Below are 21,055 nucleotides of genomic sequence, written 5' to 3'. Positions count from 1 at the left end.
ATCTTCAAAGTTGACCTTGGGCCTCCACACATGCACTTTGGTACAGGTACTAATCCCTTCTCTACTTAACCATTTTTTAATTTAAAAAAAAGAAAAAGAAAAAGAAAAAAGAAAGAAAAGAAAAAAACATACCTGGAAGTAAAGGAACAAATTTATAAAAGAGTTCTATGGACTTGTGTCGAAATTCTGTCTGGGGCCTTCCACAGTGAGCTAAAAGCCACTTGACTAGATCCAATAAACACAATGATGTCATTGGTGGAAACCCCCTACACAGAAAGAACATGCTGTCATTAACATAATATCCAACATTAAAAATATACCTATCCAAGAATTTAAAAACCTGAAATTAAATTCTACAATGGCATAGGTAACAGGCATATTCATTTTTTAATATATTACCATTAGAATGTAAGCAAGGTATCACAGGTTAACTCACAGAGATCTGTCTGCCTCTGCTTCCCTGGTGCTGGAATTATGTTTGCCATCACACCTAGCTTCAATTTCATTTCAACACACACAAAAAATATATATATGTTTGTGCAATTTCAGGGAGAAAACTCAAAACCTAATTCTGCAGACAAGTGCTCAGGCCCTATTTTCTTTTACTATGGGGAAAAAAAAATTAAATACACTTAAGGAACAGAATCATGTATTTTCATATTTCCATTCTAATGTGTTCTTTTAACAACAAAACCCCAAAGTTGTAGGGTGTAAAGCAATGCTTCTTAGAAGCCCATCTTTGTGAACTACTTATAAATCTAAGTTCTCTAATTTTAACACATGTGAATGACCAAGAACCAATTGTCTAAAGTCATGCTATAAATTAGAAGAGTCTGAAAGACTCAAGTATAGTAGTTTGTTTTTGTTGTTTCTTGACAGTCTCACTTAGCTGAGGCTGGGCTTGAACTCAATTCTCGCACTTCTACCTCCCAAGTATTGGAATTACAGGCATGAGCCTACAACCTTTCTTGATGGCTTTTTTGAGATAAGGGTGGGTGAGAAGGAGGAACATGAAAAATAACCCAGGCTAACCTCAAACTATGCTCCCCGTGCCTTAATTTTTAAGCAGTCAGGATTACTGATGTAGCAACCATGCCTGAAGGTATCAATTTTATCACAGGTCCAGAGTGGTGGCTGTCAGTACAGACACACCATGATTCCCCATATACTGCATAGAGTAGAGGACCAATGCACTGTACCACCATCCTGATAATGGGGCATCACTGGGCCCCTGGGGTAATCATTGGTCAATACTCAGCCTGGCTTTGAATAAGTTTCTCATCTCAATTTGATTATTCCAAGTCTCTCCATCCTCATCATCTTCCCTCCCTCCCTTTCTTCCTTTTTTTCTTTTTTCTTCCTAAACTTAGTTGTCTAGTGGAATAGTCTCAGTTTTACAGGATGAAAGAGCTTTGGGAACCAGTTGTACAACAGTATGACTATACATAAACACTACTAGACTATACAAGCAAAGATGCTTAAAGTGATAACTTTATGTGTGTACTTCATAATGAAAAATAGCAAATAGACATGTTACAGGGCTGCATAAGGACTCAATATGCACGTGCAAGCTCCCCCTTTTAAACAACCGCTTCTCTATCTTCTCTCTTCTGCTCCAAGTGTCTCTATGTCTGTTTACCTCTTTTCTCTTCCCTTCCCCCTCACTCCCCTTTGATAAACCTTCCTACACAAATAAATAAATAAGGAACTAAATTGACTTCTACTTGGGAGCATTATTCAACTCCTGTGCCTCCTGAAATTCTGAGTAATAGTCAAAAGGATGTACTCTGAAATCAAATACATTGACTTCACCTTGGCATCTTCCTTAACACTTAGATGAGCTTGAACAAAATGCTCAATCTTAAAAGTACATCTTAAATCTAAATATGCATTTTCTCTTCCAAGAGACTGTATCATATTAAATAACCCCCCTCCCTGAAGACTTCCTGGAAACGCTGCTAACAAGTTTCCAGTGGTCAGGCTGTCTAAATGGTCACTAAATGATCTCTAGCCTAAGTAGGAGTTGGAAACTTGACCTGATTCCTGACTGAATGCTCACTTCTGCTCTGTTCACTTTGCAGGTGAGACAGCCCTGAACTAATACTGCAGTGTTCTACAAGGAGTCAGCATCTTTGATTGAATGTGACACTCAGTTCTTACACTTCCAAATTTATTGTGTAACAGTTCGTGAATATTCTAGTTAAATAATTACTAATGAAACTTGGGTTTAAACTTATTACATATAAATACAATGCCTGTTTCAGGTTCAAAACTTAGTCAATTTCGACACCTATTCAAATCTTAACCATTGTCTTCTTTAAACCAGGTTCTTTCAAATGTAAAGCTATTAAATTTTGTTGGAAAGTTGACTATTGATACCATACTTCTACACATTTCTTACAAAGAAAATTCTTTATTTTCTACACATCCACCTGACAACCGTTATAGGATGGAATTAACTTTGTTTTGGGTTAAGAAGAGGAAATGGAAACAGTATCACCTACTGTGGCAGCCGTCGTTTTTTTGATTTGTTTAAAGAATCATGCTTCTTTTCAATGATGCGTCTTAGGTGATCAATAGCATCACAGCACTGCTGAATTGTACCTGCATTTGTATCCAGTACAAAAGATTTCACAGAAAACATATAGCAGATTATCATTGATAAAGTACTACTATAAATCTGTTGATCTAATTTTGTGACTATAAGGTAACTTTACTTCAGATTATTTCTTCATCTCAAAATATAAAATTAAAATACATGGCATACAGAATAGGATGATGGGAGGGAGAGGGAACTGGGATTGGTATGTAAAATAAGATTGTTTTTAGCTTAAATAAATAAATTACTTACATTTCAAATCCTAAAATAAAATCCAGACTCGTGATTGCAAGAAGCTGTGGCACATGCATGCAAAGTATATACACACAAGCAAAAAGAAGTATTACATCTAAATAGAAGCTATACATCCAAAATAGTCACAACAACCTTCCATGACAGACCAGACTGGAAGAAACTTCCAGGTGCCATAAGTCAATCCAGGCACTTCAACTCAGAGCCATTGCAGCTTAATATATAGCCACTATAGAAAAGGGCAGAATTAAGGACATTCCAGAGATATAGAAAAAAGAATGTATATAAATGGTTACTTCTACCACTAAGAAAATGTTCTTTTGTTCCTCTTTTCTTCTCTCCTCTCTCTCTCTCTCTTTCTCTCTCTCTCTCTCTCTCTCTCTCTCTCTCTCTCTCTCTCTCTCTGTGTGTGTGTGTGTGTGTGTGTGTGTGTGTGTGTGTGTGTGTGTGTTAAAAGTAAGTGTAAAGAGGGGGCTGGAGAGATGGCTCAGCAATTAAGAGCAGTTAAAACCTCTTCTAGTGGACCCATATAGCAACTCATAACTGTCCATAACTCCAGTTCCAGAGGATCCAACACGCTTTTCCAGCAACTATGGGCACAGGAACCCAGATGGGAGTACAGGCATGTATGTAGTCAAAACACACACACACACACACACACACACACACGATAATAAGAAACAAATTTCTTAAGAATGAGATGGCTAGGTGGGTAAGAGCAAATGCCACCAGGCTTGGCTATCTGAATTTAATTCTAAAGACCTATAGGGCAAAGACAAAAGCAGGATTGTTCAATTTGTCCTATGACCTCCAGACCTGTGCCATAGCACTCATTCCTCCCACATACACATTCCACAAAATAAGTAAACTTGGGGGGGGGAGGAAGGGGTTAAGAAAATTTATCTTCATTGGGAAATCAATCAAGAATTAAATTTTACTTATTTGCCCACATAGACAATCAGCATAAAAGATTATCAGTGTGTGGCTGGGCATGGTAGTACCTGCCTTTAATCCCAGCACTCGGGAAGCAAAGGCAGATGGATCTCAGGGAGTTAGAGGCCAGCTTGGTCTACAAAGTGAGTTTCAGGATAGCCAGGACTACACACAGAGAAACCCTCCTAAAACACCAAAAACAAGCAAATAAACAAAAAGATTATCAGTGCCTAACCTGTCATTATAGGAATTAAGCAAAAACCAAGATGTGATTAAATAAAAGAGAAGTGTTACCACACACAGCTGTATGAGCTAATCCTTCATTGACAACCAACTCAGGGGCCTGACTATACCAACTAATGGCACCAACAGAAACTTCTATCTAACTCAAAAATTCTGTGAGTTTCCTAACTACTGCCAGACAAAAGTTAAGATTCTATGTCATTTCTAGCATCTGAAACCTACTTCCTGAATTATCATGAGCCCAGAGACAATGGCCATATCTCTGTGGTCCTTTGTGTTCAGCTCTATTCTGAATTGTGAATGTGCATTTGTGTTTTTGTGCCAGTGCAGCTAGTGACTACCACACCTCCTAGCAGGATTTGCCAACTAAGACTGGCTGCTGAGTGCATAGGAGGAGTGCTGGAGGATGAAGATACAAATTTTTTACATACTGGATTTAGAACATTGTGTGTGAGATATCTTCCCTTCACAATTATCAGATCAGTTAAGAAGAATGTGAAAAAAAGAAAACTGCCACCTCATGAAAGGATCATGTGAGCCTTGGAAAAGACCCCAAGGCACTGGAGAACAGTAAGTAGATAGAACACTAGGATAACACATACCTAAAGACTTCTCATCTGCATGTGCCAATGCAAGACTTTCCATGTATGTCACTAAGGCTTCAAACGCAAACTGTTCTACCAGGGATTCTTCTTCCCTGAAAAATAAAGACCATTATATCTCCCTTAAGAAAACAATACATGGGGAAGAAGACCAAGAACAATAAGAATTACTAACAAAGTTTTTTGAGCCAGAGTCTCAGCCAATAGTCCAGGCTGATCTAGAACTCAGTACCTACACAGCACAGGTAAAGAAAGAGTGGTCCACTTATTAGAAAAATTCATTTTCTTGGAAATTAAGAATTTAAAAAATCAGATGTAAGCTAAGGCAAGACTTTAATTATAAATATTTTGTCCATAGTAAACTATCAACATAACAGTTTAGCCTGTCTTTTTATGAAAGAAACAGAAACCAAGATCTGAATAAGTAAACTACAACATAGGACTATGAATTTTAACTCATTCTAACAAGGACGACACATCTTTATTAATCAAACTATGAACCTTTATTAATCAAACTATGAACCACAAACAACATATTTTTAATTCCTATTATCACAAAAATCCATTCTTTTGGATTCAGTGAACTCTTGGAAAGAATTTTGTATACACTACTGGATGTAGAAGCATCTTCCTTGCAAAAGTTGTTAAAATGTTTGAAATGCAGTCAGTGGTTGAGAAGTTCAGTGAATGAGGCAAAAATCAACTTTAGAAACCATGACCATACTATCTGTGGGGGATACTGTGAAGAAGAGCTGGGCTCTTCCTGCTGATTAGTGCAAACTGCAGATGTTGCAGTTTTCAGGGCATCTTATTCATTTGTTGAACATACTTCTGAGAAAAACAGTTGTTAGGTTCAGTAGAACTGTACTGTAGTGGTTCTCACCCCTTAGTCACAACCCTTTAGAGGTGGAATATCAGATATTTCCATTACAATTCAGAGCAATAACCAAATTACAGTTAGAAAGTAACAATGAGATAATTTTATGTTGGAGTCACAACATGAGGATCTGTATCAAAGGGTCTCAGCATTAGGAAGGTTGAGAGCCACTGCTGTAATGGATCAAGGTGATAGACTACCCAACAGTGACCACAACCTTTTTAGGTGCAAGTTTGACTCTGTTTCTCACTGAGGTGATCACCATTGGATGCTATACATAATCTACTTTTTCCATATGTCACAATCCAAGTTCCTTGTTGTGAAGAACAAGAGGGAATGGCATTTTTCTTTTCTTTTTTAAAATTTCATTCAGCTGAAAAAGCTTTCCAGTCTGCTTCAAATGCCAAATGCCTACACTGAGTTCTTTGGCGGCTTCTCTTGCACTTAGTTATAAGAGGATCAGCTTCAGTCACTGCTCTCAGTTGGTGACTGTAAACTTCCTAAGTCGGGCCACTATACCCCTCATCTGCAAGGAAGTCACTTTTGAAAAACATTTTGAACAATCATTGCATTGCACATTCATTACCAGTTCTGGAGCCAACTAGGCTGTGTGTGTCATAAGTTGTCTTCTCTGCTTTACAACCCATTTTTACCTCAAATAAGAAAACTGTTTAGGGCTGGAGGGATGACTTAGTGGTCATCAGCACTAGCTGATCTTCCAGAGGTCCCCAGTTCAATTCCCAGCAACCACAGAGTGGCTCACAACCATCTATAATGAGATCTAGTGCTCTCTTCTGACCTGCAGGCACACATGCAGGCAGAAAATTGGATATGTGATGATAGATAGATAGATAAATAGGCAGACAGACAGATAATCTTTAAAAAGATAATAATATCTGGTGGTAGTACACCATCTGGATCATACAATGGCAAAATCACTTAAGGACACCTTTCTCAGAATTTTCTGTCATATTTTTCTGTGAAGCAGAGCCCAGGAGCAGCTAGCTTCTTTCTCTAGTCACATTCAAAAAATGCCAAGACTATGTAGTTTATATTTATATTTCATTTTTTTTTCTTCAGCATAGTGTTTTATTGATTATTTGGGAATTTCACATAATGCACACCAATAACAATTAGTTCCCAGTCCTCTAAGATCATCCTCCACCCCCAAAAAACCAAGTCCACCTTGTGTTGCAGATATGGTCAACAGAGCATGGTTAAACTCCCAGTGGCCAGACCCTTAAAGAAAACTGAGTCCTTCCCCTCCCCTACCAGAAATTATCAATTGTGGAGAACTACACTTCAGCATTATTGTAACAATTTTTAAGAGTTCTCTTGGACGGCTTCCCAATAGGCTGCTACTTTTTTCTTTAAGGGGGTAGGTAGGGTAGAGAGTTGGGGTAGGGGTTGTCACAGAGCCTTCTATGTCTCCCTTTCTCAGGTGTGAGTCTGTAGTCATCAATAACCTTACAGAGGTGTCCTTGATCTTTACAATCATCGGGAGCACAGATGATGGATTTCCACATGGTTTCTGTCAACAGTGTAAACCAAGGACATCAACATGACCTCCAGCATCAGCATATACCAAGGACTTCAGCATGGTCTCCAGTGGCAGTGGAGACCACGCACATCAACAGAACCTACTGCAGCATGAGCCACAAACACCATCATAGCCCTTTGTGTCAGCACATGCTGCAGACACCAACATGGCCCCCAGTGGCAGAATGGTCCACCGGCATAAATATAATTTCAGTGAGCAGCATAGGTCATGGACATCCACATGGCCTTTGGTGGAAACACAGACCATAGACATCAACATGGCCCCTATGAGAGCACAGACTACAGATATCCACATGGCAGACCTCAACATGACCTCAATATGGCTTCAAGTGGCTTGACAGACCATGGACATCTGCATGGCATTTGGGCCATGGCATGGGCCATAGACATCAATATCCACCTCCTGCCCTACAGCACAACAGAACATGAACATCAACATGGCCTCCAGTGGCAGCCCAGATAATGGACATCTACATGAACCTCAAGCTTCAATTTGGCCTGGGGCAGCAGGATAGACCACAGATACCAGCATTGCCTCCATGGGCAGTATGGACCATAGAGGTCTTTTGAAGTGGTCCAAGCCAGAAAATGAACCATTCTTCAACTCAGTCATCCTGTAGTTGCTCAGAGCCAGGACAATTATGTGACTGGGCAGCATGTTCAGGGGCTGAGTCTGCATAAGCTCCAGGCTGCTGTGCACCACCCCATGGCCCTATTTGGCAGCAACATATTCCCCTATCCACCAGAGTCTTCTCTCATATCTGTCACCGCTGTCACATCAGTTTCTCCTCTTTCTACTATGCACTCACTGCTCTATTCCTCCATCTTTCCTACCTCTCCACCAAATTTGTTCATCTTGGTGTCACTGGAAACTGCACTGTATCACAGAGTATATTTTTTTCACCCAAACATCTTTACCTGCAAATATTCATTGCAATGTCGTTTTGGTCTGGTTCAAGGTTTCTGGAGCACCATAAATACTGAACTATGGCAGATTCATCTTGCATATCGCACTGTTGACCAGATGTGGTCTTTTGGCTAAGCAGGGTGTCTGGGAGCAGGTTCAATGTAAGCTCCAGACTGTCACACACCTCCCCATCATTGTTTAGGCTGCCCCAAGGCTGCCAGGCATGACCTTTGTGCTTGTAGCCTCTGGGCAATGCCACTATCCAACACTTTCTATCTCACAGCAGGACAAGCAGCAAGGGCTGCAGCCATTTGGCAGCTCCAAGCTAGGAGTTGGCCCTATTCAGTAATGACCTGATTCTGTAGAAGTTCCAGGCTGCCACACATCTCCATGTTGCCATTGGTGCCAGCAGCCCTGTGGCTCATCATGCATGACTTTTGTGCTCGCAGCTTGTAGGCTAACATACTCTGTTCTACCATCTTTCTTTCCAAATTCCTATGTCCATTTTGTAAAAGCATCTTCCCATAAGACCTGCCCTTTTTTTTTTTTTTAATGTCCAGAGTTCCATAGTGGGTGATGGAGGCTACAGTCATCTTTGTTTTTTCCCTAGGTTTATATTTCTAAATAAAACTATGAAGTAAAGAAAGAAGTAACATAAAATTTGAGGAGAGTAACTATTTGTATAGGGCAAGTTTCTAGACCTAAATTCAAGGGGAACCTATGATTCAGTTAACCCTCCCCTTGGTGTTCACATGTCTTTCTGGGAAAACTGCAGGGTAATCGGAAAGCCAGAAGGGAAATGACTTAGGTGCCCTTTGTGGGGACTTCTGAGTCCTTAAGATCTCTAAATGAATCCTGACACTCCCAGGAGCTTTGCTCAGCCCTTTGAATAGACCAGTCTGCAAAATAAAGCTGTCCTCTTTTCTCCATGAAAGGAATCCAGAGTCTGTGATTCTCTTCCCCCATGGTCATGGATTGCTCTTCTCTTCACAAACTCCATGGTTAGTAAGCTTCTGATGCTCTGGACTGAGTAATCTATTTCTCAAGTAGGAGGAGGTACGTAGCAATTTGGTTACTAATATCATTCATTTATATTATATATATATACACACACATATGTAAGTCTCCACATCAAAAAAGCTAAATAAATAACAAGCTTTAAGTACTACTTAATTCTCATGTAAATATACATGGTGGATTCCCATCTATCCACCTTCTCTTATTGATCTCCTCTATATCCCAGTAGCCATTTTCTCATAAAAGCTACTCTGACCATCAAAGTCAGAGGCCTACTGTAAGATACATCATAATCTATTATTATAGCAATCACTATTTAATATGATATATTTCAGCCATAAACCTTTACGTTTATCTATTTAAGTATTTTTCTCAACTCTAGCCCTCATGAAGAGTTTTATATTTGCAGTATTTAGAACAGTGCCTGACATATGATATGCTTTCTTTTTCCCGTGGTCCTCTTGTGACAAGAAGAATATGTGTTCTTAATAGTTGAGTCATTCCTACAGCTCCCACTGTGCTGCTGAGTGAAGGAATGCATTAATAAATAAATGAATATCACTCATCTTGCTGTCTGAATGTCTTTCTTGGATTTTTGGAATGGCCTCTATGCCTTAGTCTTCAGTCAAAAACTCTTAGAAAGAAGTTCAAGTTCACTCTGTATTCCCATAACTCCTGAGAATCATTAGAGGTGCTCTCCATTTTTCTACCTTAGCAGACAAAACCTGGCTCACTACCCTATTGCTCTGAACAAAGTCTAAAAGTAACAAAACTTCTTCATGACTTCATATGGAAGGCTTATGAGATGGTAGAGCTCTTGGTACTCAACCTTTTGACCTGGAAGTATTCTGCTGATTCTCATTCATTCTTTATGGTCTATCCCTAAGAAGTATTTATTAATTTACCACACAAACATTCTATATGATTCAAAGGATCTTGCATTGCATTCTCAAACCATATTTGCAAGTATTTTTCTGTAGTTTCTAAGACTCTTGAACGCACACAGGGCTACCCAAAGAAACTCTGTCATGAAAAACCAAAATAACCCAACCAACCAACCATGGACTTAAACATCAGGGCACTTTTCAAAATCACATTAAAGGTTTCAAGAGCTGTCTTACACATCTTTCCTTGACATAAAGCTTACTTACCTGAATTCCTTGTAGATATGATTAAAAGCAAGTGCTGCCCCTAGCCTCTTGAAAGCATTAGGATGAAGTGCAAGGCTATAGAGCCGCTTGAAAAGTGACTTGCTGTTTACTGGGCTCTTCTCTTGCTGCTGAGGTGTTGTCTGCTTAATGGACCATTTGAGGAATTCTCGGATACAGCATCCACAAAAATCTCTTAAAGTACTGTCAACAGGGTCTACAATACCATCCTTAATCAAGATAAAGACAGTTTCATTGTAATTATTTTTATACTCATAGAATGATGAATGGTGGTTCTATGTGAATATATAAGCCAACATTCAGGAGGTTAAGGCAAAAAACTGTGAGTTTGAAGCTAACCTGGGACATACAGTAAGTTCCAGACCAGCCCAGGCTAATAGCTGAACTATAGACCCTAACTTTAAAGAAAAAAAAAAAAAAAAAGAAAGAAAGAAAGAAAGAAATCATGCAGTGACTCTTCACTGCCCATGGTATATGATTTAGGTGAATCTAGAATAAAATTGGTAATTATACTGTCTAATTGCCCTGATTGTACTGTATGTTCTACACAGAAAAATAGTGAAACAGGAGTCCTCATCAATATACCTCATTTCTTCTTCCCTGATGTTCTTTTCAACTTCCATGTTTTTTTGCTGGCTCCAAATTAATAGGAAATGTTACACAGATGCAAAATAGATTCAGTATGCAAGAACAAAGCTCACTGGATATTTCACTGGAGTTTGATTTTTAATTTAATTTTTAAAATTTAATTGAGTTTTAAATTTTTTCTTGTTTTGCTTTTTCGAGACAGGGTTTCCTGGCTGTCCTGGAATTCACTTTGTAGACTAGGCTGGCCTTGAACTTGAAAGATCCACCTGCCTCTGCCTCCCAAGAGCTGAGATTAAAAGTGTGTGCCACCACCACCCGGATAACTATTTTAATTTTTAAGCAGGGGCCTGTATAGCCTAGGCTAGTATGTCACTGACTGATATTAAACTCAAATCCTCCTGTCTCTACCTCCTATGTGTTACAATTACAAATGTGTGCCAGGTGATTCTAAGTGAACATATAACTTCATCTCTCAAAAATGGATAAAATAACTGGAAAACACACATAAAATAATACTTAAAGAAATTAGTTATTCCTACAACTTCAAAATTAAATATGCATCAAAAACCATGACAGCTTATCTCACTGCACCAGTGACCAGACCCTAATGACTACCTCTTCTATCTCAGGAAGAATATGATATAAAAGGTAAACTGTGGACTCTACACCCTTTAGCTGATGAAGTTGAATGTAAGAGAAAATTAGATAAATTAAAAATTCCCTTTACTCTTGAATTAAATACTGTACAATGGATTAAAAAAAATGAAAACTACTGTTATTAATAAGGAACATTTTTACTGTTCATACACACAACATACACCACACAGTCTTTCTCTCTTATGCCCTTAATATATATAAATTTTTAAACTTATACCCATTCAGAAAGCAGAACAAAAATACATGTTAACTGAAACTTAGATATTAAGAATATCACTTTTGCAAATAAATATGGTATTGTGTCCAAAAAAGATAACAGTCAAAAGAAAAGCTATATTTTGGAATGTTAATAAGGAATTTTTCTAAAGATCTAAATGTATATTAAATTGGAATGAAATGTTAACATCCAAATACTACTTACCAGTATGGTTTCTAGTAAAGCAACCGTATCTTGACTTTCAAACTTCTTATTGTTCGTAAACCAGTGAATCAACTGCAAAACAAGTGGTTCATAGAGCTGCCTTGTAACCTGAAGAGATAATTTCTAATGTAGTTTACATCCTTTATGTGAGAGTGAATGTACACTGAAAATTAAGCATTTAAATGGCAGTTTCAATAAGGTAAGATGAAACAAAGCTATCATTATTTAATTAGCTTCCTTTTCTAGTTCAGTTCCATGATGAATAGGATCTAAGAGTCCAAGAAAGGAAAATATGCACAGCAAAGCTCATTGTTCATCTAGTTACATGAAACAAACAGCTAAATAGACAGATAAACAAATAAATAAATAAAATCCGCCAAACTTTAGAAACTTAAGGCTGATTGAAATGATGAGAATGCAATCCAGGATTTGAAAGCTGAATTCAACCAGGAGGTAGAAACACTGAAGAACTCTAACTGAAATGCAGATGAAAAACCTAATAATCCAACTAGAAAACTCAAAAGAACAACTTACAAATAGAATGGATCAAGCAGAAGATAGAATATCAGGTCTCTAAGAGAAAACAGAGAAGCTAGACCTAACAAGCAAAGATTGAGCAAAAACTGAAAAGAAACACACACACACACACACACACACACACACACACACAATGTGAGATACCATGAAAAGACCAAACCTTTTCATTTTAGGCACAAATGAAGAAGAATCCCAGGTCAATGGCACAGATCAGATCTTCAAAAAGAAGGTAGGAGAAAAATAGAGAAAAACATCCCCAAGCCAAGGAATTATACACTCATAAAGACACAAGTACAAAGTCACCAAATAGATACAGAGGAAGAGCACAAAAAACACCAAATAGACAAGACTACAAAAGAAACACCTCATGGCATACCAGTTAAAACACTAAATATTTAGAACAAAAGAGTTTTTTTTTTTAAGCTGCAATGAGATCATCTGATTTCTCAATGAAACACTGTGGAGAAGGGTACTCCAATTCCTACATGACCCTGACTGCCGCCGAAGCTAGTGCACCTGAAAAACTACTGCCACAACTGAAGGGGGAGGAAAATATAGTTCCATGATATACTCTTAAAACTCTATACCCCACAGATCAAGCCAAACAAAATACAGGAAGTAGTACTTTGGATTGAAGGGAAGAATAGGAACAGTTAAGGGCTTGCAGAAAAGAAACAAGTAAAACTGTAATGACTAATCACAAACCACTGAGAACACATCATCAACAACAACAAAAACACAACACAGTGACTATAATCAACACAAATCTTTCAGTAATACCTTTATATATCAATGTCCTCAGTTCTCCAATCAAATGGCATACGCTGAATGGATCAAAAAACACAATCCACACTCTGGCCAGGGAAGCAGGGAGGTTAACTGCAGATTTCACCTCTCTCTGCTTCTCCAGATCCAATCCCCAACCCCATTACAGATCTGCAGTAGAACACCTGCTACAGCCTTCCTTGCCCACCCCACCTGAGTAAATCACACAGATCTTCCCTTCCTAACTGCCCTTCCCCCAATTCATTGCTGTATCCTAGCCCCTAACTTTAATAGCACTCCCTGGAAACCTGCAGGGCACTCTGGCCAGGAAAGCAGGTAGGCTAACTGCAGATCCTCACCTCTCCCCTCTGTTCCTCCAAATCCAATTTCCCAGTCTCTGTAGCAGACCTTCTGTGTGGCCTTCATTCACTCTTTGCTCCCATTCCCAGATCACTGTCGAACTCCCTGTCTTCTTTCCTCCTGTGCACCCATTCCCCCACCCCACCCTCAAGCCTATTCCTCAGTATTAATTCCCAATCCCAGACACACCTTTTATTGGGAGCCTTCAGTAGACACACTTACTAGGACCACAGAAGAATTTCCTACTAGGCAACACAAAGCCATGACACTGTCATAAGACCCAGAAAGAGCAACAGAACAAAAACAAAAACACCCACCCAACAAAGATAAGATTTCAGCATCTAGAATTATAATCTTCCCAATTCCAGATGCCTAGATGCCAGTTATGTATCAATAACAGGCAGAGCAATATATCCCTACTTGAGCCCAGCAACCCTACCACAGCAGACCCTGATTATTGCAACAAAGCGGAAGAACAAGAAAAAGATCTTAAAACAACCTTTATGAATAAATTTACTCCTTGTAAAGTAAATAAATAAATCTCTTAAAGAAATCTAAGAAAACACAAACAAACAAACAAACAAACAGTTGAAGGAAATGAATAAAACCATTCAAAAGCTGACAGTGGAAATAGAATCAATAAAGAAAACCCAAACTGATGAAAACCTGGAAATGAAAAGTATATGAATGTGAACATATAAAGGCAGACCTCTAAAACTATACTTAACTTCTCAATGGACTCTAAAAGCCTCCAAAGAAAGGCCTAGACAGATGTGCTGCAAACTCTAAGAGACAACACAGGATATTACACCCACCAAAACTTTCAATCACCACACATGGAGAAAAGAGGCATTAAAAAACAAACAAACAAACAAAAAACCCAAATTTAAATAGTATCTATTTACAAATCCAGCCCTACAAAAGGTGGCAGAAAGAAAACTCAAATCAAGAGAGGTTAATTACACTCAAGAAATCACAGGGAATAAATAATCACAGGCAGGCAAAATCAAGGGGAGAATTTCTCAACATCTCTCTGTCTCTCTCCTCTTTCTCTCTCTCTCTCTCTCTCACACACACACACACACCACCACCACCACCACCACCACCAAATAAACAAACAAAAAAACACAGTAATTGCTTATTGATATCTCTCAATATCAACAGTCTCAATTCCCTACTAAAAAGACACAAATAGAAAAGATAGGAAAACAGGAACAGGAAAAAAAAAATATTACAAGCAAATGGGCCTAAGAAGAAAGCTAGTGTAGCCATTTTAATAAAAGATAAAATAGACTTTGAACCAAAACTAATCAGAAGAGATAATAAAGGACACTACTTACCCATCAAAGGAAAAATACACCAAGAGGACATTGTAGTGTTTTAACATCTATGCACCAAACACTTGGGACACCCAAGTTCATAAAAGAAGCCCTACCCTTAAACAGTGATAGTGGGAGACTTCAATACTCCACTCTCACCAGTTGACAGGTCATCCAGACAAAAATTAAACTGGGAAGGGGTGAGATAACTGATATTCTAAAGCAAATGGATATGAGAAATTTACCAAACATTTCACCCAAACAAAAGAATGTATTTTCTCAGCACCTCCCAGAACTTTCTTCCAAACTGATTATATATACAGACACAAATCAAGTATGAACAGATACAGCATCTGCACCCTACCTTACCACTATGGATTACAGATGGATATCAACAACAGAAACAAAAGAAAGCTTACAATCTCATAGAAACGGAACAACCTTCTACTGACGCTGAATAAAAAACTGATCAAGACAAGACATGAAGAAAGAAATTGAAGTCTTCCTAGAATTGGATGAAAATGAATATACATTCCTAAACCAATGTGTATGAAGGCATACACATGGACTGAGGCCTCAATCTTTACTAAATGAGCATGAAGATTACTCAAGGGTTTGGTTAGTCTCAAACTCAGAGTTTCTGAAGGAAAAAATCAAGTCCTTACACCTGTAGTTCATCTTCAGGAAAATTAACCACTAGAGGTGAGAAGGCAAGTTCATAGCACTAAGTGGCTGCATAGAAAAAGTGGAGAGCTCTCATACTAAGCACTTAACAGCACACTTAAAAGCTCTAGAACAAGAAGAAGCAAGCACATCCAAAAGGAGTAGGCAGTAAGAAATAACCAAATTAAGGGCTGAAATCAATGAAATAGAAACAAACGTACAAAGAAAGAATCAATGAAACAAAGAGTTGGTTATTTGCAAAAAATTAATAAGACTGGCAAACCCTTAACCAAATTAATAAAAGGGCAGAAAGAAAATATCCAAACTAGTAAAATTAGAAATAAAAAGACAGACACTGTACTTAACCAAACTGGAAAAATCTAAATATAAAGAAATGGATAATATTCTCAATAGATACCATTTAGCAAAGTTAAACGAAGATAAGCAATTGAAACAGAAACAGTGATTAAGTCTCCCAAACAAACAAACAAAACCCCCAGGGCCAGATGGCTTTAGCAAAGGACTCCACCAGACTTTTAAAGAAGAGTTAATGCCAATATTCCTCAAATTAAGATAGATACAGAAGGATCAGTTCATTGTAATAGGCCACAGTTACCCTAATAACCAACCACATAAAGACATAACAAAGAAAGAGAATTACAGACCAATTTCCCTTAGAAACAAAAATTCTTAATAAAATGCTTGCAATCCAAATTCAAAAACTTATCTAAAAAACCATCAAATCTAATCACGTAGGCTTAAAAGCAAAGATGGTTCAACATACACAAATCAATAAATGCAATCCATCATATAAACATATTGAAAGACAAAAACTATGATCATCCCATTAGACACAAAAAAAGGTATTTGGCAAGATCCAACATCCCTTCATGATAAAAGCTTCTAGACACTAGGGATACAAGGGACATACCTGAGCATAATAAAGGCAATTTGCAGCTAGTTGATGTTGCAGCCAACATCAACCTAAACAGAGAAACTAAAAACATTTCCACTAAATCAGGAATAAGCCAAAATTATCTACTCTTTCCATACCTGAAAGCTAGAGCAATTGGGGGATAGAAACTGGGAAGGAAGAAGCCAAAGTATCCTTATTTGCAGATGATATGATTTTATACATTAAAAAACAAAGTAACCCTAAAAGCTACACCAGGAAATTTCTACAGCTCATTAATACTTTTTAGCAAAGTCTCAGGATACAAAATTTACACATAAAAATCACTAGCCTTCCAATATACAAATGGCTAACTGAAAGACATCAGGGAAACAATACCTTTCATAATAGCATAAAAACATGTAAAATATTTTGGGATAAATCTATCCAAGCAAGTGAAGAAGTTATACAATAAAAATGTAAGGACACTGAAGAAAGAAATTTCAGAAGACATGACAAAATAGAAACGTCTCCCGTGCTCCTGGACTGTCAGGATTAATATAATGGCCATCCTACAAAAAGCAATCTGCAGATTCAATGCAATCTCCACCAAGCTTCCATCACAGTTCTTCACAGAAATTGAAAGGACAATTCTTAGCTTCATATGAAAACACAAAACAAAACAAAAACCAAATAAACGACAACAAAAATCAGAATAGTTCAAACACTCCTGAGTAATAAAGGAACTGCTAGAGGTATCACCACCCCCAATCTCAACTTTCATACAACAGTATGATACTAGCATCAAAACAGACACGTTGATCAACAGAACTGAATTAAAGACCCAGATATGGACATCAAATTTTTTTTAATAAGGAAGCCTGAAATAGAACAGCATCTTTAATAGATGGTGCAGGCTAAACTGAATGACTGCATGTAGAAGAATGCTACCCTAAACAAAACTCAATTCCAAATGGATCAAAAACCTCAACTAAAGGCCAGATACACTAACAGAAGAGGAAGTAGGGAACAGTCTTGAACTTATTGGTACAGGAAAAGGCTTTCTAAACAGAACACCAATAGTACAGGCACTAAGAACAACAATTAATAAATGGGACCTCGTAAAACTGAAAAGCTTTTGTATGGTAAAAAAACAACAGAATTTGGATAGAGTGGCAGCCTACAGAATGGGAAAAGATTTTTACCAACTACACATCTAACAGAAGGCTAACAATTAAAATGTTGAAGAACTAAAAAACTGGATGTCAAGCAAACAAATAACCAAATTTCAATGGGGTACATATCTAAATAAAGTTCTCAAAGATGAAACACAAATGGCTGGGAAACACTTAAATTTTCAACATGGCAAGTCATCAGGGAAATGCAAATCCAAACTAAATGAGATTTCATCTTATATCTGTCAGAATGGCTAAGACTAGCAAAACAAATGACAGCTCATGCTAGCAAGGATATAGAATAAGAAGAACACTTATCCATTGCTGGTGGAGTACAAATTTGTACCATCACTATAAAAATCAGTGTGTCAGTTCTTCGGGAAGCTGGGAATAGATCTACCACAATGATGGGAGATGTCATTCTATATGTTTCTCATACTGGTTAATAAATAAAGCACTGTTGGCCAATAGGAAAGCAAGATAGGAAGGACTAGGAGACGAGGAAAGAGGAAGTAGTAAGGAGGAGTCAGGATGGAGAGACTGGGGAGACGAGACACTGGCCCCTTTCCCTGGTAAGAAGACCTCGTGGAAATATTAGATTAACAGAAATGGGTTAATACTTAAGACAGAGCTAGCGAATAAGAAACAAGTAACCAGGCCAACAACATTATATCAAATACAGAGTCTCTGTATGTTATTTGGGGCTGGCGCAGCGGTGGGACAAGACCGGGACAAGACCGGGCGGGCGGTGGGTGGAAAAACTGGTATAGATATGAATACTTTGTTTTGGAATGGATTTTCATTTATTGATACAATTTAAGGTCAATGTTGTGATATGTATATTTCTCTTCTTGTTCATGTATTGTGTTTATATAGCTCATTTAAAAATGTAATGTATAATTCAATACAGATTATAGATAGTACCTATGATAGTCAAATATTATAGCTAAGTTACTTAAGATTTCTAGATATACAGACATATATTTAAGATGGATAGGCATTCTTCAAAACTTTCAAAGACCTACAGAATATGACATTTAAAATGGCTTAGGGTTTTCCTTGACAGTGAGACATAATTGCTCCTGGCAATACCACCTGCACCAGAAAGAAAGATGGAAGATGGACATAGAAGAAACGTGTTATAAAGTTTACTTTCAATATAGCAAGACTAGCCATTTGGACAAGATACTGCTCTTGTCTGGACTGTTTGACTTTATGCTGTATAAACTGGACATGCAGGACCCACAAAAAAGTGACTGCTGATTCAAGATGGACATTGCTATAGCGTTCCTGTTTCATGGAAGAGTCTGCCAGACAGTCTGCAGGACACAGAGAAAAGTGACTGACAAACTGCCAATACAAAAAGACAGTTTAAAGTTTCCTACTTTGCTAAAGAGTCTGCCAGACACACTATGGCCTATCGGCTGAAGATAAAAGATTACAGAAGAACTTCAGGTGACTGAAAAGGCTAGATGTCTCTGTCATTTCTATAGTTTATATACTATCCTTCTGTGGTCTTTGAAGGAGTTAAAGACAGATAGTTATGGTTATAGTTTTCCTTAGTTAGGATTCAATGATAAGGTACATATAGGACTTTAGACACACAAAATAAAATAGATGATGGAATATTTTCTTCAAATCTTGCTAAATGTTAATGGACTAAATAGTGTTAACTGTGATTCTTATTTGATAACTGTTATGTGATATATTCTGCTATGTTAAGGTTAAAACCCTTCTTTTTATTTAGACAGAAAAGAGGAGATGATGGGAGATGTCATTCTATATATGTTTCTCATACTGGTTAATGAATAAAGCACTGTTGGCCAATAGGAAAGCAAGATAGGAAGGACTAGGAGACGAGGAGGAAAGAGGAAGTAGTAAGGAGGAGTCAGGATGGAGAGACTGGGGAGACGAGACGCTGGCCCCTTTCCCCGGTAAGAAGACCACGTGGAAATATTAGATTAACAGAAATGGGTTAATACTTAAGACGGAGCCAGCGGATAAGAAACAAGTAACCGGGCCAACAACATTGTATCAAATACAGAGTCTCTGTATGTTATTTGGGGCTGGCGCAGCATGGGACAAGACCAGGCGGCAGGCGGAAAAACCTGTACTCTTTATACCACAATATCGAGCTATATACCATTCTTGGACATATTCCCACAGGTCTCTACATCTTACTACAGAAATCCTTGCATACCCATGTTACCTGCCACTCTAGTTTGACAGCCAAAATTATAGTCAGAAATTAGAAACAACCTAGATGTTCATCAACAGATGAATGGATAAAGAAAATGTGTACAACGCCAGGCAGTAGTGGCGAACACCTTTAATTCCAACATTTGGGAGGCAGAGGAAGGCAAAGCTCGTAGTTTGAGGATAGCCTGGACTCCAGAGTGTATTCTAGGACAGTCAGGGCTACATAGAGATACCCTGTCTTGAAAAATCAAAAAATAAAACAAATGAATAAATATATATTAATTAAAAAAGAAAAAAAAGAAATAAAATAAAATGTGGTACATTTACATAATGGAATATTACTAAGCTCTTTTTTAAAAAGAAATCATTAAATTCACAAGTACATAGATGAAGCTAGAAAAAAAATCATCCCAAGTGAGGTAACCCAGACTAAAAAGGACAAATATGGTATGTATTCGCTTATACACATATGAACTTAAGGAGACTGTGGCAACATGCACAGGGCCTGCATGGGTCTTAAGTCAGATAAGTCCCTACCAGAGAGATGGGAGGCAAACATGAGGCCCCATCCTTAACTCATAAGTTATCTCTAATGGATAACTGATTGCAAAGGAAAAACAGGCCCCAAGCTCCAGCAATAGATGTCCAACACAAAACAGCTTATATATTATCCTTACTGATTTGGTTTCTCTAGGATTTTTTTGAGTATGTTTTTGCATCTGTGTTTACTGTGCCTTACCTTTGGCTCTTTTTTTCTGTTTGTTGATATGGGATGTCCTTCTGTACATTGCAAATGTTTTGCTATTACTGGTTGAAGAATAAAGCTGTTTTGCCTATGGCAGGACAAGATATAGCTTGGTGGGAAATCCAAGCAGAGATACAGGGAAAAAGAAGGCAGAGTCTGGAGAGACACCAGCTGCTACCCAAGGAGTAATATGCCAAAGTACCACTAGTAAGCCACAAGACATGTGGCAATAAACAAATAACTAGAAATGTGTTAATTTATATGTAAGAACTAGCTAGTAGAAAGCCTGAACCATCAGCCAAACAACTATACTTAGTTTTAAGCCTCTGAGTGATTATTTTATAAGCAGCAGGATGCAGAAAGTCTCCAGCTACAGTTTGTTTTGTACTATTCTGGTTTACATGTTTTATTTCATGACTATTTTTTAGATGTTATTTTCTAATGAGAGATAAAAAAGGGAGGACAAACTATAAAGAATATACTGTCTGAAAAAAATCTATTTTCAATAAAAAAATTATATAAATTAAAATTTTAAAAAATTTAAAGTATAGCCAAGAGGTAGTAGCTCACTCCTT

General features: G+C 37.7%; 1 protein-coding gene across 1 annotated transcript in view; it reads right to left on the bottom strand.

The window, feature by feature from the left end:
• The window catches only part of Prkdc (protein kinase, DNA-activated, catalytic subunit), a 204,977-nt gene that overhangs the window by 138,666 nt on the left and 45,256 nt on the right, over window positions 1–21,055 (bottom strand). The window contains 5 exon segments of the mRNA XM_051190977.1: window positions 133–266; window positions 2,505–2,604; window positions 4,630–4,724; window positions 10,142–10,368; window positions 11,826–11,933. Coding sequence (XP_051046934.1) covers window positions 133–266; window positions 2,505–2,604; window positions 4,630–4,724; window positions 10,142–10,368; window positions 11,826–11,933 — 664 coding nt within the window.

This window comes from Phodopus roborovskii, unplaced genomic scaffold (genome assembly GCF_943737965.1).
Source record: "Phodopus roborovskii unplaced genomic scaffold, PHOROB, whole genome shotgun sequence".
NCBI classification, from domain to species: Eukaryota; Metazoa; Chordata; class Mammalia; order Rodentia; family Cricetidae; genus Phodopus; species Phodopus roborovskii.
Note: the sequence above shows the minus strand (reverse complement) of the source record. Positions and strands in the feature narration are given on the sequence as shown.